The sequence below is a fragment of the Engystomops pustulosus genome, chromosome 3 (genome assembly GCF_040894005.1).
Source record: "Engystomops pustulosus chromosome 3, aEngPut4.maternal, whole genome shotgun sequence".
NCBI lineage: Eukaryota > Metazoa > Chordata > Amphibia > Anura > Leptodactylidae > Engystomops > Engystomops pustulosus.
This window is the reverse complement of record NC_092413.1, coordinates 142104596-142131200: the sequence shown is the minus strand read 5'-3', so window position 1 is coordinate 142131200 and position 26605 is coordinate 142104596. Positions and strand designations below refer to the sequence as shown.

Genomic DNA, 26605 nt, shown 5'->3' with positions numbered 1-26605 from the left:
TTCATACTTTGGCGCACGGAGATGTGTGAGGTGTCATTTTTTGCGAAATGAGGCGACATTTTCATTGCTACCATTTTGAGGTCTGTGCGACATTTTGATCATTTTTTATTTCATTTTTTATGTTATGTAAAAAGGTGTAAAAGTTGCATTTCGGACATTTGGGCGCCATTTCCCGCCTCGGAGGTCACCGCCGGCCGTAACTGTTTTTATATTTTGATAGATCGGGCATTTTGGGATGCGGCGATACCTAATATGTCTGTGATTTTTACTGTTTGTTATGTTTTATATCCGTTCTAGGGAAAGGGGGGTGATTTGAACTTTTAATATTTTATTATTTTTTTTATTTTTTAAACTTTTTTTTTTCTTTTTTTTTTCACTATCTTTTAGACCATCTAGGGTACATTAACCCTAGATGGTCAGATCGCTGCTACCATATACTGCAATACTTCTGTATTGCAATATATGGCATTTTTGCAGCACATTCATTACAATGAGCCACTGGCTCATTGTAACGAATATGCAGCTGCCAGATAGCCTCGTGTCAAAAGAAGACACGAGGCTACCATGGCAACCGATCGCCGCCCCCCGATGACGTTCGGGGGCGTGGCGATCAAAAAAAAGATGGCGGCGCCCGCGCGCCGCCGTCTTTTAAACGCCGCCGGCGACTTTGCCGGCGGCGTTTAGGGGGTTAATAGCCGCGATCGGTGCTAGCACCGACCGCGGTTATTAGCGGTGGGGGTTTTGTGCAAAATGCAAAAACCCCCACCTCTGTATGAAGAGGACTCAGCCCGTGAGCCCTCTTCATATATCCCTTATACCTCTGCGCCGTAGAGCTACGGCGCAGAGCGTTAAGGGGTTAATAACCGCTGTATCGCGGTTTTAACACTGTTTAAACTTTAGAGCAGAAGAGGCTTCGGCGCTGCGTGCGACCGTGCGCGCACAACGTCTCCGGCATTTCCTATGTAGGCGCGCACGCAGCACCGAAGCCTCTTCTGCTCTAAAGTTTAAACAGTGTTAAAACCGCGATACAGCGGTTATTAACATTAATTAAACTAAGCACTGGCACCAGCTCACCCTGAGCTGGTGCGCGGTACTTACTGCTTACCCCTGCCATTCTAAATGGTAGGTTTCCTTTAAGTAGTAAAAAAAATTATAGTGGTGTATAATGGGAGCCTTTCTAAAAGAACTTCACAACCTTTTGTAATTGCATGCATCTGAGGTTGTAGTAGTTTAATTTTAAAACTTGTTAAAGGGATGTCCCCACTACAGCAAATTAATGCTATTGTTTTTATGAAGAAAAGTTATACAATTTTCCAATATACTTTCTGTATCAATTTCTTACAGCTCATTATTGCCCATGGCTCTGATTACTCTCTGTGATATATATGAGCTCTGCACCTGTGTGACCATGGTCAGATTTCTGTCCATTGGAAGTAAACATAGAAGCTTTCTGTAGAATGACAGCAAGCAGAGATCTAGAAAACAGTAAGGATTTGATACAGAAAGTATATTGGAAAATTGTATAACTTTTCATCATAAAAACAATAACATTAATTTGCTGTAGTGGGAACACCCCTTTAAGGAGATCCAGTCCTAATTATGCACTGATGCAGAAAACTCCCTTTCTCTGGAATGCATGTTAGGAATCATGTTAGGAATTCTTACATCCATACAATGGACAATGGACATAACAGAACAAAAATTCCAAATCTTCGAAAAAGGGATTAAAGTGATACCAATAACAGCAAAAGTCAGCTTATCCTTCAAAAAAGCTTTCCCATTACTATAAAAACCCAACAATGTGTTAGCAAGGGCTAAAGAATTTAAAGTGCTGTTACCTTACCACATTCCTGTTTTTTTCCATAATAACTGGAAAATGTTTTAAATTAATAAACAAAATTAAGATTCATATAAATATCACACATATATATATTGTAATATATATATATATATATATATATATATATATATATATATATATATATATATCCCTATTATGCCCAAACAATTATTATTCACCAAACAATATGCTGTAGAAGGAGCAACAACTCATCCATCCCTAAAAAAAACCTCCTCTACTAGAAAACTATATCACAGGGGGATGCCAGGGAAAGGGGAGATTTCAAATAGCCTGAGTTAGCTCATTCAAGTGTATTGTGCGTTGTATTATTGATATTCTGTAAAAAAAAAAAAATAAGAAAAAAAATATATACAACTTTGAGCAAAAATTTTAATGATAAGTTTTTTTATATAATTGGCTCCAAAGCAGAAGACGTATTCATGGAATGTGTTTATTTGACATGAAGAACCAATGTAAATGTAAATTTATTCTACCTCTAGGGGAAGAATGAAACTTTACATTATGTATGTTATTCCAAGGGGCATATCATTACACATAGTTCTGTCAAGATTAAGTTGTTTTAGGAGTCTTGAAATTGCGCATGTTACATTTTTGTGTATCATGTAAAACTGGCATAAAGTACACCATAGTTTATTTAGGATGAAATTATATGACCATTCTTGTAGGTCAGTGGACAGGTAACACCACTTTTACTTGAAATTACTCATATGGATCCTATACATTCAATATCATTTGATATTTTGGATTTAGAAATATGTAAGCTGATCTAGTCTTGTTAACAAGTAAAAATCTGATTGAAGAGGCCATGACACTCTAATAATGGGCATATTGCATTCATTGTTGACTAGGTATAGCACTGTACTTTTGTTAGGAGCAGTGTCTAATATTGAAGTTCATTCTCATTCAATTGACTGAGATATACTGCTTGCCAGAAACCTGTGGCCCCATCAATAAGATTAGCTATAGGGGTATAGAAAATTGGATCTCCAATGAACTGATATTGATATCTACCCTGAGGATATATACCCAATATCAAGCCTCAGAAAACCCCATTAAGGAATATTATTTTAGGTAATGGATAGTTCCTAAATACAGAAGGAACCAGACAATCCTGTTCCTAAATGGATAATGGAATTATGCTTCTGATAACACTACTAAAGTCTTGAATGTGTTCCAAGATGCTGGAGGACAAAAGCACCTTGCACAAAGTGATGAATTGTTCAAGTCACAGGATCACTGTGATGGAAGAAATTTGCTGTTCCTAGAGCAAATGCAAGTTAATGACTGAACAAGTTATCTTTTACTGCTCTCCTTCTGCAAACAAGATAGATACGGTACCTAAAATCTAAAATATATATATCGTAAGTAGCAGTAGCTGATAGCAGGACTTATCTGTAACTGAAAAGGGGGAATAAAAGAATTTCAAATATCTTAAAGAGGACCTGTCACCCAATAAAAAGGCACTAGGAGCTGCTTACTTAAGTAAGCAGCTCCTAGGGCCACCTCAGATGTAGAAGTGTTACACTGCTAGCTTTATCAAACCTTCCGATAATGCTAGCAGACACTGCCGGGGTGTACATTAAAAAACACCGGATCAAGCTCACAATGGCATACTCCATAAGCCATCTGTGACTGCCAGGCTCCATGCTGCAATCACCCCCTCTTAGTCCCGCCCCCTCATGAATACAACGGACCACTGTGAGCTTGGTACAGCGTTCCTATTGTACAGCGTGGCAGTTCTACTAGCTTTATTGGAGGTTTCCGATAACGCTAGAAGTGTAACACTGCTACATCTGTAGTACTGTAGTAAGCAGCTCCTAGTGCCTTTTTTATGGGTGACAGGTCCTCTCTAAATGTATTGTAGAAGATGCTTGGGTTACATCAACACATTTTAAGGGTAACTAAAGTATGTGTGTAAAGTGTATGGGAAATATTACAAACTTTATTAGTATTACTACTTTACTTGATGGATCATTTGCTTCAAACTAACACATTTCAGATTACTGGTAACTAGATATAGTCATTACTAGAGATGAGCGAGCACTAAAATGCTCGGGTACTCGTTATTCGAGACGAACTATTCCCGATGCTCGAGTGCTCGTTTCGAGTAACGAGCCCCATTGAAGTCAATGGGAGACTCGAGCATTTTTCAAGGGGACCAAGGCTCTGCACAGGGAAGCTTGGCCAAACACCTGGGAACCTCAGAAAAAGATGGAAACACCACGGAAATGGACAGGAAACAGCAGGGGCAGCATGCATGGATGCCTCTGAGGCTGCTTAATCGCACCATTATGCCAAAATTATGGGCAACAGCATGGCCATGACAGAGTGACCGAATGAGGCTAGATAGCATCTAAAACATCCAATAATTGACCCTGACACTATAGGGGACGGCATGCAGAGGCAGCGGCAGCAGCGGCAGGCTAGAGAGTGGCATGGCAACATACCCTAAATGGACTCAGGCTTCAAACCAATGGGTGGCAGAGAGGAACCAAAGGAGGTGAGCAAGAAGCGCTCAAATAATATCGGTACATGATAAAAGTTTGCCAGTATATTTTGTGGATTACACAGCAGGGTGGCGACAAAGTTAACATGGAAGCCATGAAAACAATCCAAAATTCTGCCTGACACAGCTCGTTTGATAAGGGGACCATGTATGGAGGCAGTGAACTAGTAGTAGATTAAAGGTGCTGCAGTTAAAACTATGTTAGTTGGTTCTTGGCATGGAGCTGGCGCTCCGCTGCCAGGCGAGCTTTCGCCAATCCAAGCCCCTGTCTCTAGGCTACTCCCCAAACAGCACTTCTAAGAACCTTTTGTATAAGATCAAGTGTAGTAGCGTTCTTATAAGTTTGGGATATGGCGGGTGAGGGGAATGTAAACATCTGCGCAAGAAGCGCTGAAATAATATCCGTAAATGAAAAAAGTTTTCCAGTATATTTTGTGGCTTACACAGCACGGTGGCGACAAAGTTAACAAGTTTGATGCGGAATGCCCTGTAATAGCTCTTGGGCGGTGTGCCTTTTATCACCTAGGCTCAGCAGTTTGAGCACCACCTGCTGTCGCTTAGCGACGGCACTGCTGCTGTGCCTAGAGCTACCGACTGATGGCGCCATGCCCACGGATGGTAATTCGGAGGAGGAGGAGGAGGTGGAGGAGGGGTGGGAGGAGGAGGAGGCATAGTAGGCCTGAAACACCTGGACCGAGGTAGGCCCCGCAATCCTCTGCGTCGGCAGTATATGACCAGCCCCAGGGTCAGACTCGGTCCCAGCCTGCACCAAGTTAAGTGTAGTAGCGTTCTTATAAGTTTGGAATATGGCGGGTGAGGGGAATGTAAACAGATGCGCAAGAAGCGCTGAAATAATATCCGTAAATGGTAAAAGTTTGCCAGTATATTTTGAGGATTACACAGCAGGGTGGTGACAAAGTTAACAAGTTTGTTGTGGAAGCCATGAAAACAACCCAAAATTCTGCCTGACACAGCACGTTTGATAAGGCGGCCATGTATGGAGGCAGTGAACTAGTAGTAGATTAAAGGTGCTGCAGTTAAAACTATGTTAGTTGGTTCTTGGCATGGAGCTGGCGCTCCGCTGCCAGGCGAGCTTTCGCCAATCCAAGCCCCTGTCTCTAGGCTACTCCCCAAACAGCACTTCTAAGAACCTTTTGTATAAGATCAAGTGTAGTAGCGTTCTTATAAGTTTGGAATATCGCGGGTGAGGGGAATGTAAACAGATGCGCAAGAAGCGCTGAAATAATATCCGTAAATGGTAAAAGTTTGCCAGTGTATTTTGTGGATAACACAGCAGGGTGGCGACAAAGTTAACAACTTTGATGTGGAATCCATGAAAACAACCCAAATTTCGGCCTGACACACCTCGTTTGATAAAGGGACGATGTATGGAGGCAGCTATATGGACGACTTTTGGAGGTAGCAATGGAGACAGCGTGTGGAGGCTGCTATGGAGACAATTCAATTTGGATAGTGCCTGTATGTGGCAGTCCAAAAAAGTTTTCAAACCAGAGGAGCAGGTAGGTGGCCCTCCATAAAAATGGAATAGATTGAGTGTCAGAGAAAGAGAAAAAAAACCACAGTCTGCTCACCGGTATTTGCATGTGTAGATGTCCTCCGTGCTGTAGATCCTCTCCTGGACTGGAGATTAGTTGTATAGCAATACGAAGGTTTGGGGATCCAGCTACAGGAATTCAGACATCAGTCCTCAAAAGTAGAAAACTTCATGCTTTTATTAGCGGACCTTGGTCACAAATATAACAAATACTCCCTCTGGCGTGACAGTTTAAAAATATACTTTAGCAACGCGTTTCAAACGCACAATGCGTCCTTCCTCATGGCTATGAGGAAGGACGCATTGTGCGTTTGAAACGCGTTGCTAAAGTATATTTTTAAACTGTCACGCCAGAGGGAGTATTTGTTATATTTGTGACCAAGGTCCGCTAATAAAAGCATGAAGTTTTCTACTTTTGAGGACTGATGTCTGAATTCCTGTAGCTGGATCCCCAAACCTTCGTATTGCAATAGATTGAGTGCCTGTATGTGGCAGTCCAAAAAAGTTTTCAAACCAGAGGAGCAGGTAGGTGGCCCTCCATAAAAATGGAATAGATTGAGTGCCTGTATGTGGCAGTGCAAAAAAGTTTTCAAACCAGAGGAGCAGGTAGGTGGCCCTCCATAAAAATGGAATAGATTGAGTGCCTGTATGTGGCACTCCCAAAAATTGTTTAAAACAGAGGACCGGGTCGGTGGCCCTCCATAAAAATTAAATGCATAAAGTACTATAGCTAGAGCCAGTGGGCCCTGTAAAAAAATAGCCAGTTTCCTCTGCTTTACTGTACAAAGAGGAGGAGAAGGAGGAAAATGAGGAGGAGGAGGAGTGGATAAATTATTCAGGTTGAGCTTCCTTCACCTGGTGGAGATTGGAAATTAGGAGAAATCCAGGCTTTATTCATCTTGATAAGCGTCAGCCTGTCAGCGCTGTCAGTCGACAGGCGTGTACGCTTATCGGTGATGATGCCACCAGCTGCACTGAAAACCCGCTCGGACAAGACGCTAGCGGCAGGGCAGGCAAGAACCTCCAAGGCGTACAGCGCCAGTTCGTGCCACATGTCCAGCTTTGAAACCCAGTAGTTGTAGGGAGCTGTGTGATCATTTAGGACGATGGTATGGTCAGCTACGTACTCCCTCACCATCTTTCTGTAAAGATCAGCCCTACTCTGCCGAGACTGGGGACAGGTGACAGTGTCTTGCTGGGGTGACATAAAGCTGGCAAAAGCCTTGTAAAGCGTACCCTTGCCAGTGCTGGACAAGCTGCCTGCTCGCCTACTCTCCCTCGCTACTTGTCCCGCAGAACTACGCACTCTGCCGCTAGCGCTGTCAGAAGGGAAATACTGTTTCAGCTTGTGCACCAGGGCCTGCTGGTATTCATGCATTCTCACACTCCTTTCCTCTCCAGGGATGAGAGTGGAAAGATTTTGCTTGTACCGTGGGTCCAGGAGAGTGAACACCCAGTAATCGGTGCTGGAATAAATTCTTTGAACGCGAGGGTCACGGGATAGGCAGCCTAGCATGAAATCTGCCATATGCGCCAGAGTACCAACGCGTAAGAATTCACTCCCCTCACTGGCCTGACTGTCCATTTCCTCCTCCTCCAACTCCTCTTCTTCTGCCCATACACGCTCAACAGTGAAGGACTCAACAATGGTCCCCTCTTGTGTCTCGCCAACATTCTCCTCCTCTTCCTCCTCATCCTCCTCCACCTCCTCCGATATGCGCTGAGAAACAGACCTAAGGGTGCTTTGGCTATCAACAAGGGAATCTTCTTCCCCCGTCTCTTGTGAGGAGCGCAAAGCTTCCGACTTCATGCTGACCAGAGAGTTTTTCAACAGGCCAAGCAGCGGGATGGTGAGGCTGATGATGGCGGCATCGCCACTGACCATCTGTGTTGACTCCTCAAAGTTACTCAGCACCTGACAGATATCAGACATCCACGTCCACTCCTCATTGTAGACTTGAGGAAGCTGACTGACCTGACTACCAGTTCTGGTGGAAGTTGACATCTGGCAGTCTACAATCGCTCGGCGCTGCTGGTAAACTCTGGATAACATGGTCAGTGTTGAATTCCACCTCGTGGGCACGTCGCACAACAGTCGGTGAGCGGGCAGTTGGAGGCGGCGCTGCGCTGCCCTGAGAGTGGCAGCATCTGTGCTGGACTTCCTGAAATGCGCACAGATGCGGCGCACCTTCGTGAGCAAATCAGACAGATTGGGGTATGTCTTGAGGAAACGCTGAACTATCAGATTTAACACATGGGCCAGGCATGGCACATGTGTCAGTCTGCCGAGTTGCAGAGCCGCCACCAGGTTACGGCCGTTGTCACACACAACCATGCCTGGCTTCAGGTTCAGCGGTGCCAGCCACAGATCAGTCTGCGCCGTGATGCCCTGTAATAGTTCTTGGGCGGTGTGCCTTTTATCGCCTAGGCTCAGCAGTTTCAGCACCGCCTGCTGTCGCTTAGCGACGGCACTGCTGCTGTGCCTAGAGCTACCGACTGATGGCGCCATGCCCACGGATGGTCGTTCGGAGGAGGAGGTGGAGGAGGGGTGGGAGGAGGAGGAGGCATAGTAGGCCTGAAACACCTGGACCGAGGTAGGCCCCGCAATCCTCGGCGTCGGCAGTATATGACCAGCCGCAGAGTCAGACTCGATCCCAGCCTCCACCAAGTTAACCCAATGTGCCGTCAGCGATATATAGTGGCCCTGCCCGGCAGCACTCGTCCACGTGTCCGTGGTCAGGTGGACCTTGTCAGAAACGGCGTTGGTCAGGGCACGGATGATGTTGTCTGACACGTGCTGGTGCAGGGCTGGGACGGCACATCGGGAAAAGTAGTGGCGGCTGGGGACCGAATACCGAGGGGCGGCCGCCGCCATGAGGCTGCGAAAGGCCTCGGTCTCTACTAGCCTATAGGGCAGCATCTCCAGGCTTAGCAATCTGGAGATGTGCACATTAAGGGCTTGGGCGTGCGGGTGGGTTGCACTATATTTGCGTTTCCGCTCCAGCGTCTGGGGTATGGAGAGCTGAACGCTGGTGGATGCTGTGGAGGATCGTGGAGGCGACGATGGGGTTTTTGTGGCAGGGTCCTGGGCAGGGGGCTGACTAGCAGCTGACACAGGGGAAGGAGCAGTGGTGTGCACGGCCGGAGGTGAACGCGCTTGTTGCCACTGAGTGGGGTGTTTAGCATTCATATGCCTGCGCATACTGGTGGTAGTTAAGCTAGTAGTGGTGGAACCCCTGCTGATCCTGGTTTGGCAAATGTGGCACACCACAGTCCGTCGGTCATCCGGTGTTTCCTTAAAGAACCTCCAGACTTCTGAAAATCTAGCCCTCGCCGCAGGAGCCCTCGCCACGGGAGCTTCACTAGTTGACACATTCGGCGCTGATGCACCAGCTCTGGCCCTGCCTCTCCGTCTGGCCCCACCACTGCCTCTTCCAACCTGTTCTGGTCGAGGACTCTCCTCCATCTCAGAAGCACTGTGTTCACCCGGCCTCTCAACCCAGCTTGGGTCTGTCACCTCATCATCCTCCGATCCCTCAGTCTGCTCCCCCCTCGGACTTCCTGCCCTGACAACAACTTCCCCACTGTCTGACAACCGTGTCTCCTCATCGTCGGACACCTCTTTACACACTTCTTCCACTACGTCAACAAGGTCATCATCACCCACAGACTGCGACTGGTGGAAAACCTGGACATCGGAAAATTGCTCATCAGCAACCGGACAAGTGGTTTGTGACTGTGGGAAGGGTCCAGAAAACAGTTCCTCAGAGTATGCCGGTTCAAATGGCAAATTTTGCTGGGAGGGGGCAGACTGGGGGGGAGGAGGCTGAGGTGCAGGAGCTGGAGGAGTGCCGATTTCGGTGACATGGGTGGACTGCGTGGAAGACTGACTGGTGGACAAATTGCTCGAAGCATTGTCGGCAATCTACGACATCACCTGTTCGCACTGTTCTGGCCTCAACAGTGCTCTACCACGAGTCCCAGTAACTTCAGACATGAACCTAGGGAGTGTAGCTCTGCGGCGTTCCCCTGCTCCCTCATCAGCAGGTGGTGTCTCACCCCGCCCAGGACCACGGCCTCTGACCCCTGCAGTAGTTGGACGCCCACGTCCCCGCCCTCGTCCTCTACCCCTAGCCCTCGGGTTAAACATTTTGAAAATGAGAGTTATAACTTTAATTTTTTTTTTACCTTTTTTTTGTGTTTTTTTTTTTTTGTGTGTTTTTTAGTTTTTAAAACCAAACGATGCTATCCTATTGCTATGGCTATTTTCTAGCCAATTATGAAAGCACACTGCTATGCCAGATGAGATGACGCTGAGTTATGAAAAAAATAAACGTAAAATAAAAAAGGAAATGGCAGACTGTGCCTAATTGAAATCCAACCCCGGGCCCTAATAAATTTTCCCACTTCGGTCTTTGCGATGGATATGTGCGTCACTAAGCACAAAACACAGTGGTCGCAAGTCTCACTCCAAATTGCTCACAATTTGCTAGTAGATGCACTGCAACAACTACAGCCACCAGCAGATCAACCAGAAATCAAATATATATAACGCTACTGTAGGCGTAAGTAAGCCGTTTGGATTCTCCTAAGGCTATTTTCTAGCCAAGTATTAAAGCACACTACTATGCCAGATGAGATGACGCTGAGTTATGAAAAAAATAAACGTAAAATAAAAAAGGAAATGGCAGACTGTGCCTAATTGAAATCCAACCCCGGGCCCTAATGAATTTTCCCACTTCGGTCTTTGCGATGGATATGTGCGTCACTAAGCGCAAAACACAGTGGTCGCAAGTCTCACTCCAAATTGCTCACAATTTGCTAGTAGATGCACTGCAACAACTACAGCCACCAGCAAATCAACCAGAAATCAAATATATATAACGCTACTGTAGGCGTAAGTAAGCCGTTTGGATTCTCCTATGGCTATTTTCTAGCCAAGTATTAAAGCACACTACTATGCCAGATGAGATGACGCTGAGTTATGAAAAAAATAAACGTAAAATAAAAAAGGAAATGGCAGACTGTGCCTAATTGAAATACAACCCCGGGCCCTAATAAATTTTCCCACTTCGGTCTTTGCGATGGATATGTGCGTCACTAAGCGCAAAACACAGTGGTCGCAAGTCTCACTCCAAATTGCTCACAATTTGCTAGTAGATGCACTGCAACAACTACAGCCACCAGCAGATCAACCAGAAATCAAATATATATAACGCTACTGTAGGCGTAAGTAAGCCGTTTGGATTCTCCTATGGCTATTTTCTAGCCAAGTATTAAAGCACACTACTATGCCAGATGAGATGACGCTGAGTTATGAAAAAAATAAACGTAAAATAAAAAGAAACTGGCAGACTGTGCCTAATTGAAATCAAACCCCTAATAAATTTTCCCACTTTGGTGTTTGAGGTGGATATGTGTGTCACTAAGAGCTAAACACAACGGTAGCAAGTCCCCCTGCTAATTCCTCACAATATGGTACTACTACCACACTACTAGTGCCAGCAAGCCCAGCCACAAGCAAATAAAAAAAAAAAGGATAACGTTATTGTAGCCCTAAGAAGGGCTGTTGTAGAATCACTCCTGCCTAACAGTAAGCTAATAGAACACCCTAACGCTTTCCCTGACCAGCAGCAGCTCTCTCCCTAGCGGCATCCAGACAGAGAATGATCCGAGCAGCGCGGGCAGCGGCTAGTCTATCCCAGGGTCACCTGATCTGGCCAGCCAACCACTGCTATCGACGTGTAAGGGTACCACGTCATGCTGGGTGGAGTGCAGAGTCTCCTGGCTTGTGATTGGCTCTGTTTCTGGCCGCCAAAAAGCAAAACGGCGGGAGCTGCCATTTTCTCGAGCGGGCGAAATACTCGTCCGAGCAACGAGCAGTTACGAGTACGCTAATGCTCGATCGAGCATCAAGCTCGGACGAGTATGTTCGCTCATCTCTAGTCATTACCTTTCTTTTACTTTTGACCACTGAAAGGAATAGAAGCAATTCATAACTATAACTTACATTACAGCCTTGTATTTGGGAAACTGCTCCTGATTAGAGATGAGCGAGCACTAAAATGCTCGGGTGCTCGTTATTCGAGACGAACTTTTCCTGATGCTCGAGTGCTCGTCTCGAATAACGAGCCCCATTGAAGTCAATGGGAGACTCGAGCATTTTTCAAGGGGACCATGGTTTGGGAATAAAATGTGTTATTTAATTGAAAAAGAATGTCTTCTGATAAGTTAGCAGATGTATGCAAACATCTGCAATCTATTCTTCACTGCTCCGCACGTATATTATCTCCCGACAAGTTAGCAGATGTGAAGAACAGTGAAGAATAGAATAAAAACAGTGAACACAGGATCATTTAAGTGAAAAACGCAGTGAAGAACACAGTGAAGAATAGATTGCAGATGTTCTGCATATTTGCTTACTTGTCGGGAGATACGCTCCTCTTCTTCCACTGAAGTCTCCGTGCTGCCCCGATGTCTCCATGTGCTGCCCTGATGTCTCCATATGCTGCCCCGATGTGTCTCCGTGCTGCCCCGATGTGTCTCCGTGCTGCCCCGATGTGTCTCCGTGCTGCCCGATGTCTCCATGCACTGCCCCGATGTCTCCATGTGCTGCTCCCCGGTGTCTCCATGTGCTGCTCCCCGGTGTCTCCATGTGCTGCTCCCCGGTGTCTCCATGTGCTGCTCCCCGGTGTCTCCATGTGCTGCTCCGATGTGTCTCCGTGCTGCCCGATGTGTCCATGTGCTGCTCCCCGGTGTCTCCATGTGCTGCTCCCCGGTGTCTCCATGTGCTGCTCCCCGGTGTCTCCATGTGCTGCTCCCCGGTGTCTCCATGTGCTGCTCCCCGGTGTCTCCATGTGCTGCTCCCCGGTGTCTTCATGTGCTGCTCCCCGGTGTCTTTGTGCTGCTCCCCGGTGTCTCTGTGCTGCTCCCTGGTGTCTCTGTGCTGCTCTCTGGTGCCTCTGTGCTGCTCACCGTGTTCTTCAATGTGTTCTTCACATACTATTTTGGTTGCACCGTTTCGCGCGTATCTTCCGACAAGTAAGCTGATGTGCCGAACATCTGTAATCTATTCTTCATTGTGTTTTTCACTGTGTTTTTCACTTAAATGATCCTGTGTTCACTGTGTTCACTGTTTTTATTCTATTCTTCATTGTTCTTCACTGTGTTTTTTAAATTAAATGCTCGATCTCGAGCAGGGGAAATACTCGTCCGAGTAATGACGAGTATACTCGCTCATCTCTACTCCTGATGCATTTTCTGCATGACTGAAACAAAAAGTTACTAACTAACCTCATAACAACAGTCAAAATATGCTGAAAATCCGAAACTACTGATGTAGTTTTAATCACAAGTTTTTTATGTTCGGGTATTCAGCTCTATAGAATTCCCAGTATTACCTTCGCATCTGTCTAACTTGTTTTTAACTTCATCCTCTGAAGACACAAAAAGACCTTAAGTACAAAGTGGACTATGAAGAGTGATATAGAGGCAGTTAAGCATCAATAACTTAGAAAGCAAATTGTAGAGCCTGTAATAATTGTTCTGACATGTATCACTACCTGCCATTCACAGTGCAGAAGTAAATGACTCATTAAAGATGTCTCTGCTGAACCATAGTGAGATGTCATTCAGCATAATTTCTACTTCATATATGACTGCTTTCAATTTATGAATGAGCAGCACTATCTATCTTCAGTTACGTCATATATAGAGAAATATTACATTAAATATAGAATACAAAGATATTCTGTAGCACTGTTCAGGGTCATCAATCGCATCAATCATTAACCCCAACTTCCACAATCCAATAGAGGAAATGTACTTGATGTATTATTTGTTGCATGAATTGAGAAACAGTTTAAACTGTAGGAGAAAACCAACACCACCTAGCAGTCGTAGTCACGTGGCCACCACATTAATGGGTCACAGAGAATGGCATGGACAGCTGTGAAACAGAGGTGGATAGTGAGTGGGTTGAGAACTAATTTCCTTTACTAGTTGGTTTATAGGCCCATCCCCCAGCTGACAAGTCTGTACTACAAGAGAGGAACTCATGGCACCTTATCCACCATGGTATTTTCTGCAGCCCAACATGTTGTGTTGCTAATGTGTCAGCTTTATTCCCCTTGGAATATCAGGCAAAAAAATGTTTTTTATTTTGCCATAGTCCCTACCTTGCCAAAGTATTCGTCCCCCTTGAACTTTTCTACCTTTTGCCACATTTCAAGCTTCAAACATAAAGATATAAAATTTTAACTTTTTAGTTAAGAATCAACTAGTGAGACACAATTGTGAAGTGGGAGAAAATTTATTGACTATTTTAAACTTTTGTAAAACATAATAAACTGAAATGTCGTGTGTGCCATATTATCCCCCCCCCCCCTAAACTTAATACTTTGTAATGTCACCTTTTGCTGCTATTACAGCTGCAAGTTGCTATCAATTCAATTTTGCATATCAATAGATTAAAATTCTTGCCCATTCTTCCTTGGAAAACAGCTGGAGCTCAGTGAGGTTGGATAGAGAGCATTTGTGAACAGCAGTTTTCAGATCTTTCCAAAGATTCTCGATTGGATTCAGGTCTGGACTGTGACTTGGCCATTCTAAAACCTGGACACATTTATTCCTGAACAATTGCATTGTAGATTTTGCTTTATGTTTGGGATCATTGTCTTGTTGGAAGATAAATCTCTATCCCAGTCTCAGGTTTTTTGCAGACTCCAACAGGTTTTCTTCCAGAATGGTCCTGTACTTTGATCCATCCACCTTCCCATCAATTTTTTTACCATCTTCCCTGTCCCCGCTGAAGAAAACCAGGCCCAAACCAGAGTACCTTTTACCGCATGTTTGGTGTCTCCCAGGTGGCTTGTGACAAACTTTAAACAAGACTTTTTATGGATGTCTTTGAGAAATGTCTTTCTTCTTGCCACTCTTCCATAAAGGCCAGTGTACGATTCATTGTTGTCCTATGGACAGACTCTTCCACCTAAAATCTAGATCTCAGCAGGTCATCAAGAGTGATCATGGGCCTCTTGGCTGCATCTCTGATCAGTCTTCTCCTTGTTTGAGATGAAAGTTTAGAGGGATGGCCTGGTCGTGGTAGATTTGCAGTGGTCTGATACTCTTTCCATTTCAATATGATCACTTACACTGTGCTCTTTGGGATGTTTAAAGTTTGTGAAATCTTTTTGTATCCAAATCCGGCTTTAAACTTTAAACTGTATACTTTATAATTGTAACTCCAGACAAAAATTTTTTGGTTTCTGTAACAACTGTATTTTAAAAATGTTGGATTGTCATAAGAACCAGGATTAACAGTAAGTCGGGTGTTCTTAAGTAGGGGATCGCCTGTACTGTATTTTGACTTTCAAATCAAATCCTATCAAAGAAAGCCAGACTTACACAGATACATTTTTGCAAAAAATATCAAAAAAGTTTATTGATTAAAAACATACATCAAGGAAGGGACAGACGTTTTTATAGAAATGTCAGCTGATGCTGATCTAATACATCTGGGGGACGTGACAGTTAGTCAGGACAGTACATACAAAGTGCATAATAGATGATTGCAGGGAGAGTTACTGTTAATCTAAATGTCGGGAACCATAGTTAGGTAAATAAAGTTGCACTCAAAAAATGCTCGATTGAATACAGTGATGGAATCAATCAACTATCTGGAATTGGTTACCTGGATTTTGACATTAAATAGCAGGTGTATGATATTTAACCAGTATTATGGTATTCAAAAATATAGAGCGTTAGTTTGTTGCCCAGGGTTATGTCTTTAAGTGCCTTACTTCAGGATCAGAGAAAACAGGGTTTTGCTGGTTATCTTTAGCACTGACACAGTATGATTGTTTTCATATATTTTTCTTTAAGTGCATTACAGAAAATGAATGTAAACACATATCCGTATTCCTCCAAGACAAGATTCTGAAATATACTTAGGATAACAAAACAACACATTGGGGCACATTTACTAAGGGTCCGCAGCCGCAAATCCGTCAGGTTTTTCCCGAATACTTCCGCTTTGCGCTGTATTTCACGGGATTGTGGCGCGCGCGATCGATTTTTGGCGCCGACTTTCACGCAACAGAAATCGGGGGGCGTGGCCACCGGACAACCCGAAGGATTCGGAAAAACCGCAGAATTTAAAAAGCCATTTGGGTCGCAAGATCAAGCACTCACATACACCAGAAAAAGGTGAACTTCGGCGGACCTTGGCGCAGCAGCGACACCTGGTGAATATTGGCGCACGGACCTTAGTGAATCCCGGCAGAACCCGAATCAGCGTCGGAGAACCCGCTGCTGGATCACGACTGGACCGGGTAAGTAAATGTGCCCCATTATCTTGTTCACTGTCATTAACAAAAATACATAATTTCACAGATATAATTCCAACCTGTCTCTATCAGTCCTGGTGTATACATTTTCGGTTGCCCCGGGATCTTCACCTCTATGATGTTGCAGTGAGCTCCTTTCTGCCTCCTGCCCTCCCCTTGCATTCCAAGACGAGCTCACACAGACACTTCCTGCTGGCAACCAACTGTGTAGGAAGGCACGGCATAGTTGACAGTGTATGTTGTGACTGAGATAGCTGAGCTGAGTCATTGTGTGTTATATGCATCTCATGTATCTCATCATCTCTCATCTCTGATCTATCTTATCTCTCTTTCTATGTGTCATATACTAGTGAATGTACCCTGATAATCTAAGCACATTGTCAGCACACAGCATCTCACAGCACTACTGGGATCATGAAGTGTCTGCTAAGAGAGTCCATGCTCACACTCTGGAATATTACACTGACCATCAATGAGTTTTATAGGAGCTAAAACAGCAATAAAACTGAGTAAAATTATAAAGTAAGGAGGTTAAAAATGATCTTTATTGCATAAACATCACTATGGGATTAAAGTTTGAGAATTTTCTTTCATGGCCAAACCCCTTTAGTCCGTGAGAAGCAGCCAGCACTCCAATGTATTATATCCAGGGGAAATCTTTATTCCAAGTGCAACATTTTGTTGATGGTACACCTTTCTCAACCATAATCCAAATGGTTCCCCACACTTATTAATAGAACATGTATTCTGGGAAATCAATACCTTATTATAGTGTTCAATATAATGAACAAATACAATGTGCATACACAAATAAATATTATACATATGAACAAATTACATCACATATCGTGTGAAATTGTAAAAATTATAATAAAGTGCTTACTGTCTAATTAATCATCACCTGTGTAAATAATGTTTAAAAATGCCCCTTCAGCTGTATAGACACCCCTCCCCTGTAGTGCACAAGGGAATCATCCCTATTGTTCTCCTTCATTACTGTGTATATCCAACACGCAGATGTAGTGTACTGATATGTAATTCAAAATGAACTGTGCATGACTAAAAATTGTGCATGACTAAAAAGAGACATGAACAGTAGTGGCCGGACCTTATGTGATAATTGTGATCCATTTTAAGCACAGATAACAAATACTGCACATGCGTATTGAAACCGAGTTTAACATAAATGTTGAACTTGGAATAAAGAATTCCCCTGGTTCTAATACATTGGAGTTTTGCCTGCTTCTCTATTGCTACTTTACAAGGGGTCTCTTGCCGAGATCTGAGGATTTGCACCAAACTTTATTGGTTCTTACACAGTGCCGCCTTGGTTTTCTCTTGCTTGTTTATTTTCTTAAACACTTCCAATACAGAATTGTGCAACAAATATTTAAAAATAGATTTTAATCTTTATGTCTAATGGTGTAAACCATGGCTCTATGTGGTAGGTCAGAATAGAGTTAACTCATGAAAATGTTAAGGAAAGAAGATTAAATATGCAGTGGGACTAGATTCTGGTCCTCATTATCACATCTGCTTCCACAAGCACTTTTAATATGCCAATAGATAATTAAATGTAGATGAATTTCATTGGTATGTTTCAATTCTGGTTTCTTAATCGTAAAATGTTCCATGGCAAGGATTAATTACATGTTCGTTGCTTGAAAATTACATAACCAAATTAATTTATTTAGATGAATGATGTAACATGGCTTACGGTAATTCTGTTCTTTTCTAATCACTGGAAGCCCTCTGTACCAAGACATCATAAATGGAAATCTGTTCTGCACTGCTGGCTGTTACTGGAGGGTTATTGATATGTCGCACACAAGTGTCCCCAGACAGCTAAGATCACAGCTGATATAAACCAGATTTCCTATTTATAATGTGACATTTAGCACATAATATACAATTAAGATATGAAGATCTTTGCTGAAGACTTAGAACCCAAAACAACTCTTACTTTTCACAGTATGACAGTAGACTAGGTCCATCAAGTCCAAACTACAAATCCTGTTAGAGTTATTGGAAACTAAACTTTAAGGACATCTGCCATTAGGATCAATGATTGTAAACCAAGCAAACTTACATACTGGCCTGCACCCCCTCTGTAAGTATCTGCTCTTATTTTAGCTTTTTATGCCATTGTTTTGAGAAAATAGGCTTTAAAAATTATGCAAATAAGCCTGAGGGGTTCTGGGCTAAACATAGGTTAATTGAGTGTGGAGCCCCATGTGATTAGATATGCACGCCCACACTGGCCAATTGTGAATTTGCCGGCTTTCTGCAAATCAGCAGGCAGGGCCCGGCTAACATGAATATAGTGGGGGGGTGCATATCTAATCACACGGTGGAGCCGGGAGGTGCTCTGGAGATGTAGCAGGAGGGCCTATGGCTCATTTCCATATTTGCATTTGAACATTGCATTTCATCAGAAAAATGAGAGCATCAACTTTCCTACAAGACCAGCATGTAAGTTTGGACAATCTACCATAGTAAACCTGAAGTTGATTTTGATAATGACATTTATGGCAGTTCTAACTTTAGTACTGGTTATTGTGCCATACACAGACCATGTTTTCTGGATAACTAGTCAACAATTACATGTGAATTGGAACTATGGGTAAACACTTTATGATATAGCACATGGTAGCATTTTGGTAGATATGGTAAAAATTTAGCACTGCACTAGAACAATCAGAAATAAACCTTTATTGTCATACAAATGACTTTTGCTATGCAATTAAATATGAGATTGACTCAACAACCACTGTGGCTGCTTCTGTTTTACATACGGCATATTGACATTGATGAAGTGGGAAGCAGATGGAAAACTACAAGTTACTTTGCCTGTTCATTCAAATCTTCAACCACGATTTATAAGGCTTACATTACACCCAGATATAATCTGGTAGAGGCCCTAGACAAATAATTGACTATAGGAAGGTAATACAATACAAGGGCCTCTTCTGTGCTGCATTGCTTTGCTCTTTTGCTCTATGTAGCAGTTCAGGCATGCCCATAGGCCTGAACTAATTCACTACAAATGTCAACTCTAATTCAAAATAAAAATGAAACAAAAAAAATACAAAACTAATAAAGCAACACCACATTAGTTGCCATGATAAACCCTTCCACTGGTTATGATCATTTATGTAAGTGGTAATTTGGTAAGTGAAATAATTTCTTATTACACAATAAAGTGCAGATATTATCCATAGATTACTGTGTGTTTATATATGGAGAAAGATAAGGCAGTTTAATCTCCCATTTTATGAATGACTGTAGAGACCGCTCAACCACATTTGGTAGTAAATCAGACAAGACAATAAACCATCCCCACTTTTTTCTCCTCATTGTGTGCTGGGTGGAAGTGTCTTAAATCGGCCATAAACCAGATTTTCATTATAGCTTGTAGGACGGCAACCAGAAACTTTTTTTTTATTAAGAAATGTAGAAATTCTGCTAATCAACCCTTTGCGGTAATTGTGGATGAACAAACCGCTAAAAGGATGTGAAGAGCTTTCCAGATGAATTGCAATCTATTTAATCTATCATTTATTAAATTGCAATTAGTTGTCTCTGTATTTTGTTATCTACTCTCATTTCCTCCTACTATTAAATGCTTTTTCAGGATTATGCTTTCAAGACAGCAATGCTGCCGCATCTCACATACAGAGGTGGTGATAAAGCCATTTGAGCATTTCTGTCAGTCTGCTTAAGAACGTAGTTTCATGTAAGCTGAGTAGATAGGCCTCATTTCTTACAGGGCATACCCTTAAAGATTTGCAGAAGACTCTTTACAAAATGGTCAAATGGACACTATGCATAAGAGATTGATTTCTTTCTCAGTTGTTTCAAATTTAATTTTACTACGAAGAACCTTAAGGCTTTGTCTATTCCAATATAAATTTCTCCAAATAGTCTAATATTAGCAACTCATAAGCAGGAGCAATATTATGCCTATGTGTCATTTACCATGCAGCTTAAAAAACATGACACCTTTACAGCAATTACAGTGCTTCATATTCAAGCTACCATATATACTCCAGTATAAGCCGAGTTTTTCAGCACAAAAATGTGCTGAAAACTCAAACGCGGCTTATATCCGAGTAAAACATAATAAAGTCTAAACTCCCCTTTCCAATGCCCCCCGCAGGTCCTCTTCCTGGAGCAGCGGGTCCGTGTGCGTTGGCTGCACGTACACTATGTTGTTAGTGGCAACTTGTGTCATAGTGTGGGGGCTGGTCAGCTATATACTGTGTACTATCTCTGTGTACTACTGCTTAACATGATAACTGTTTTTTTATTTTTCCATCAATATATTTGTTTGTGGGAAGACCTGAAGTTTTTATTACTGACAATTAGGGGTGACAGACAAATGCCATATATTTTGCCATTTTTTTTAAATTCCCTTATGGCATTTATTTTGTGGGTTAAATGACATAATGGCTACCGTATATAGATTAGGTCTTTTGAGGCACTGTTCTTTGGAACACTAGCCACTGACATTTTTTTCTGAATCTTCTGCCTTTTTCTGTTCATCAAAACATGGGGAGATTACAATTCTATTTTAACTTTTAATTTTTTTAAACCACTGTAAGTCCCTTTCAGGGATGGTTTGATCACTTAAATAGTAAGTACAATGCTCTGTACTTAGTGTAGTGCAGTGTACTAAACTGGCATGCAACTGACCAATCGGCTCCAGCTACCATGTAACTGCATGGGTACCCTTCAATTGGTGCCACAAAAGGAGCCGATTCCCTCCAAATCCCGTTAAATATCACTGGTCACTATTGACAGTGACATCTAAGGGAAAAACATTCATGATCAGAGTTTTCCCAATTAAAGGGAACCTGTCACCGATTTTTTTTCCCCATTGAACTACTAAATTTCTAGAATTATGGCTGTTATATGTCACAATATGTGAGCCACATATAAAGCTCCAGTATTCTGTTCCCAGATAGCACTTGTCATGTTGAACAACTTTGTCTACTACCTTGATTACTTATGCCCAGCAGTTTCTTTGCTACCTTCCTCAGTTTAGCCAATTCCTGCAGTTGCTGTCTCCCCTGACTGGGCTGCTTATCACTGTGAAACCCTAGTTTGTTTACACAAGGGATATAGATACAGTTTCACCTAGGGAGTTCTACTGTTCCCTGCTGGAAGGGAGGAGATGTGATGTTACTGCTCCCTCACGTGGCAAGTCATGTGACACTCTGGGGCAGATTTACTTACCCAATCTATTCGCAATCCAGCGGCGGGTCCTCCGACGCTGATTCGTGTCTTCTGGCGATTCACTAAGGTAGTTCCCCCAATGTCCACTAGGTGTCGCTGCTGTGCTGAATTCCGTCGAAGTTCACTGAAGTTCACCAAGCCAGACTGGGTGCAGGTAAGCGCGTGTCATTTTTTTTTTAAAAATACGGCGGTTTCTCCAAATCCGACGGGTTTTCCGACGGCCATGGCCCCCGATTTCTGTTGCGTGCATGCCGGCGCCGATGCGCCACAATCCGATCGCGTGCGCCAAAATCCCGGGGCAATTCAGGGAAAATCGGCGCAAAACGGTAAAATTCGTTTAACCCGGCGTAAAAACGTGATTCGGCCCCTTAGTAAATGACCCCCTCTATGTGTGTACCTAGCAGGAGAACTGTGTCTGTGCACATCTGTGGATACTGAAGTGTTTTACAAGGAGAAGTGAGGTAAGGGGTTATTCTCCGTCCACCAAACCGCTTGAGAATAGAAAATGTTATAACACTGGGGAAAAAAGAACAATATGGGCATTTTTTGTTTTTGTTTTTAAATGCTGAAATACGTATGACAATTTAGAAAAAAATGATTCTGAAATCAAGTTACAGTTACAAGTTTTATAGTGAATATGTGGATATACTGCCAAGAAAAATATGGTGTTGTTTATGATAGTTTGTTTTTTAACTTGCAAAGTTTCTCCTCTTATCAGCACCTAAGGAGAAATAAAGATGAGTAAAATAAATGTACAGTGCAATTAATGTGGAGTTTTAACGGTGCCTATGATTCTGTTTTAAACCCAATTATATTGCAGGTTATAATTTCTAGGTTAATGGAGAAGGGTTGATGTTTCTGGGAAGATTTGTAGATGAGAAAGCAATTTGTTTCCCAAAAATTTGAAAAATTGGCAACCGCCTGAGGTTATTTTTGCCTTACGGTGACTTAACAGCAGTGGGATAATATCCTGAACTGAATGTGTATATGTAATTTTTTACTATTGTACTATGTCTGTAAATATTAGTGCTTTTTGTGAAAGTTATTTCTGCCAAAATGACAGTCACAGAGAATGTTTTTGTTTGTCTTTAATGCATTTATGTTTAAAATTATTTTTCAGCTCCTTCATATGCAAATTATAAAAAGACACCCCCTCCAGTTCCTCCGCGCACCACCTCTAAACCACTTATCTCAGTGACAGCACAAAGCAGTACAGAGTCTACCCAGGATGCTTATCATGATAACCGGACTCAAAGGATATCCCCATGGCCTCATGATGGCCGGGGCCATTATAACTCCACAGACAGCCTGGATAGTAACAAGGCCATGAACCTTGCCTTGGAATCAGCTGCAGCACAACGTCATGCGTCTGAGAGCAAAAGCAGCTCTGTTAGGAGCACCAGTGACAAAGCTATTCTTGTGACCAAATCAGATGAATTTCTTAAGAAACGGCGTTCCTCTATAGGGATCCAGGTATGATTCCAGTTCTTTCTTTGTAAAATAAATACACTGATAGGCATAATGGGGGAATTTAACATACCTTGTCCGACTTCTGCTGGTTGTCTGTCACTTTAGGCAAGGCAGGGAGCAGGGTGGGCACTTCGGGGTGCCATATTTTCTACTGGCAGAGACTATGTCTGAAATCTCCACTAGTACAAACCTGGTGGGGATTTCATTGCGGCAGCAGAACACACATCTGAATATGCTCTAGAACCGGTGGTTTGAGACTTTCTCCTCTTCAAAATTGAGTTAAATGTACAGTTAAAGAGCTGCTGCAGCTCTAAATTCCCTGGTGTTTTTATTTCATGATATCTTCCCATTCCAGAGGTATTGATGTTCCTACTTTTGGCTTGTTAGTGTTTCGTAGTCCAGCAAAGGAAGACATTAAAGAATCTTCTTATATTTGTTATCCAAAGCCTCCTTAAAATCAACTTTTAAAATTATGGCAATAAACCTGGGGGCTACCCTAGCAACTGTGTGATCTGACTTTATAGACACTGTCTCACCCTCCCCCTTTATTGTAAAATACATCATACTGTTTTTGTAAAAGAAGGATATAGAAACTGAAAGTCTTGACATTTTAGGATACATTTTCTGGTAAATAAATTCACACATTTTGCTTTTATCCCAACTAAAAATCTCATATGGAACTCGTACATGAGTGTTACATTTAGAAAGAAATAATTCAGTTAAACACAAACGTTAAAGGACAAATGAACAAATGATCATAGAAAGGTTTGAATTCATTCCAAGGGGTACATTTACTAAGAATGTAGGAAACTGCACTAATAGTGGTCTGCCTGTGTATAGTCAATGAATGTTGCTTCCCTGCACTGGCCCAATAGAGTTCACCAACTTTTTTGTGATGGACCTTTAACATAGGACGTGGGACAGACTTTGCATGTTAAATCTGGCGCACGGTCCGACTGAGAACCAGAACACCCCCTAATTTTGTTGCAAGGAGGAAAGCGCAGCTGCACCACAAAACGGTTGTGTGCGACACATTTTTGGTGCAGACACTTCTTAAATACCTGTGTGCAAAACTGGCGCAAAGCCCTTAGTAAATGTGCCCAATGTATTCATAAAAAAGATTAAAACATATTTAAAATTGCAAATGCTAGCTTATTACTTTTTCCTAGAACTTGACATTATTTTGCAGGAACACCAACATATGGTAAATAACCCCCAATATGTTTAGTTGGCCAGACAATTGCTTATGTAGAGTTGCTTTATAAGGTGTCCCAGTGCAAGTCAGGGATAACTTCAAAGAAATAATTGTTTTCAGGAAGATAATCTCATTAAACCCTTCTAATACTGTGCTGTAGATGTATTCAAGTTCTCAGTGAAGGTTCTGGGAATAATATTCTTGTGAACATCACTTTAATGTCAAAGGATCTGTAAACTTTTAAACAAAAGTCTCTAAAAGAGTTGAAAATGTTAATTATTTACAAAATTATTTGACCTGGATGGATGTTTCCATAACTATTGGTATTAAGAAGACTATGACACAATGAAGGATGCTTTGGTCAGGAGATGTGTGATTGGCATGAAAGGCATAACCAGGGCCTGATTAAAGGAGGGGCTCCTGGGGCTCAAGCCGCGGGGCCCTCACCACTTTCACGTTTTAAGGGGCCCCACCAGTTTCTAACAGTCAGCGACAGTCAGGGCCTGGCAGGCTATATACTACAGGGGGCTGGGAGGCTATATACTACAGGGGGCTAGCAGGCTATATACTTCCAAAAACATTGTTGGAAGGGCCCCCACCAATTTGTGCCCAGGGGCCCCCACCACCCTTAATCCGGCCCTGGGCATAACACTAACATTGCAGGGTTCACAATAAAACACAGCAGCTATTGTTGGAGATGCTGGGGGAATCATATGTGATAGCATATTGCAGTAATATCCATGGTATTTTTTATGTAGGGGTGAATAAATGACATCCCTAATGTGAATTAATCTTTGGTTATAAATAAGTTACCGTAGATCTATCCACATAAAACATTCATGTTCTTTGACAATTTAGGGGGTTTTTGGCCTGGTTTTAAAATAATTGTGCTAAATTGTGCAAAATATCATTTTGTTATTTTTGATTTTTAGTAGTCTTTCTTTGTCACTTGTTTGCACTTTAATACAGTATGCGTCTCTCTAGGTGACATAAAGGACAAACAGGAATGGTTTAAAACTGTTTATTAAGAGTAAGATTTGTAGACAAGTCATTACAATAAAGCTACGAAAGGAGGAAAGAAAACTGAACAATTACCACTCACGCATTAAATTGGATTGTTTAAAGGGGCCAAACTTGTTAACTGCACTTAAAAAGAAATTACTTACATTCCTGTTTTCCAGTCAGAGGCTAATGTAGTAAATGCATGTAGATTCGGAGCCATTTAACAATGCCCTGGTGACAGTACTTATTATCTGTCACAGTACATTGGCACCAACAAATAAAATTATTCATGAATTTTTAAGGACGTTCTCAACATTAGATGTTTCTCAAAATGGAATTACAGTGGTTGGTAGAGAAAATTCTTTAAAATTTTGTAAGACTAATTTTAATTGAAAGTAGAGCCATGCCAAAGTACAGTTGTTCCCTAGCCTATGGGAGTCCTTTTATAACTCAGTAAAACTTGGAAGCTAAAGCTGTTATCATTTATTCAAGTACGCCGCCCTAATGGCCCAAAGGAGACATTATTCTGATGCTGAAACACAGTGACAAACAAAGCTTGATTCTTGGTATTCTTCCATCGTCCAGCAACATCTTCGAGCTTCTTTATTGTGTTCTCTCTTAGGAATTAAGTTATTGTTGGACAATACCATTAGGAGTCCAATTTGGGAGATGTATATTGGGTGCCAAAACAGAAGTACAACTTAAAATTAAATAAAACTTTGCCACTTTAATTTGATAGGATCTCTTCCTATTTTGTTTTCATGTCTGTAGTAGTAATGCATATACACTGAAAGACCTGCTGGTGAGACACTATGGAAATACTGTTTATAAACTGATAGATCTACCAAGTTGCTGTTGTAAGACTTCATGCAAACACACAGTGGCGTAACCAGGAGAAACAGGACCCCATAGCAGACTCCTATAGTGGGGCTCCCCTTCCACGTTAAAAAAATATACATATTTGTATACTTACGCGTGTGAGTTACAATCACACACATTTATACACTCATATATACACAAACTTTTTATATAATTACATACATATACATACATAATATACACACATACAGCATAAACATACATACTGTATATACATACTATATATACATATGCAACATCCCCCACCAGGACCTAGCCTTTCTTCGGTAGTTGTAGACAGCCAGGCCCCAGAATACCAGAGTGGCTGGCTTATGTGGCCTTGGGAACGCTATGCTCATGGTGCTTGGTATTGGGACCAGCCTGGCAGGTCTCCAGCAGGTGGTGTGTGCAAGAAAATTATAGGGAGAGGCTGATGAAAGAGGTTTCTCCCTGGGGCAACCTTTGATTTGTGTATGGGAATCCCTGGGTGATAAGGGATGGCGAGCATGTGATGGTGAAGCAGCCTGATCCTGGGATCACAAGGAGGCACCTTGTGCAAATTAACTCACGGTTC

General features: G+C 42.4%; 1 protein-coding gene across 12 annotated transcripts in view; it reads left to right on the top strand.

The window, feature by feature from the left end:
* The window catches only part of DLGAP2 (DLG associated protein 2), a 628408-nt gene that overhangs the window by 561282 nt on the left and 40521 nt on the right, over nucleotides 1-26605 (top strand). For all 12 annotated transcript variants that reach the window (XM_072142338.1, XM_072142335.1, XM_072142334.1 and 9 more), the window contains one exon: nucleotides 22627-22979. In XM_072142338.1, the coding sequence (XP_071998439.1) occupies nucleotides 22627-22979 (353 nt within the window). The remainder of the gene's footprint in view (nucleotides 1-22626; nucleotides 22980-26605) is intronic.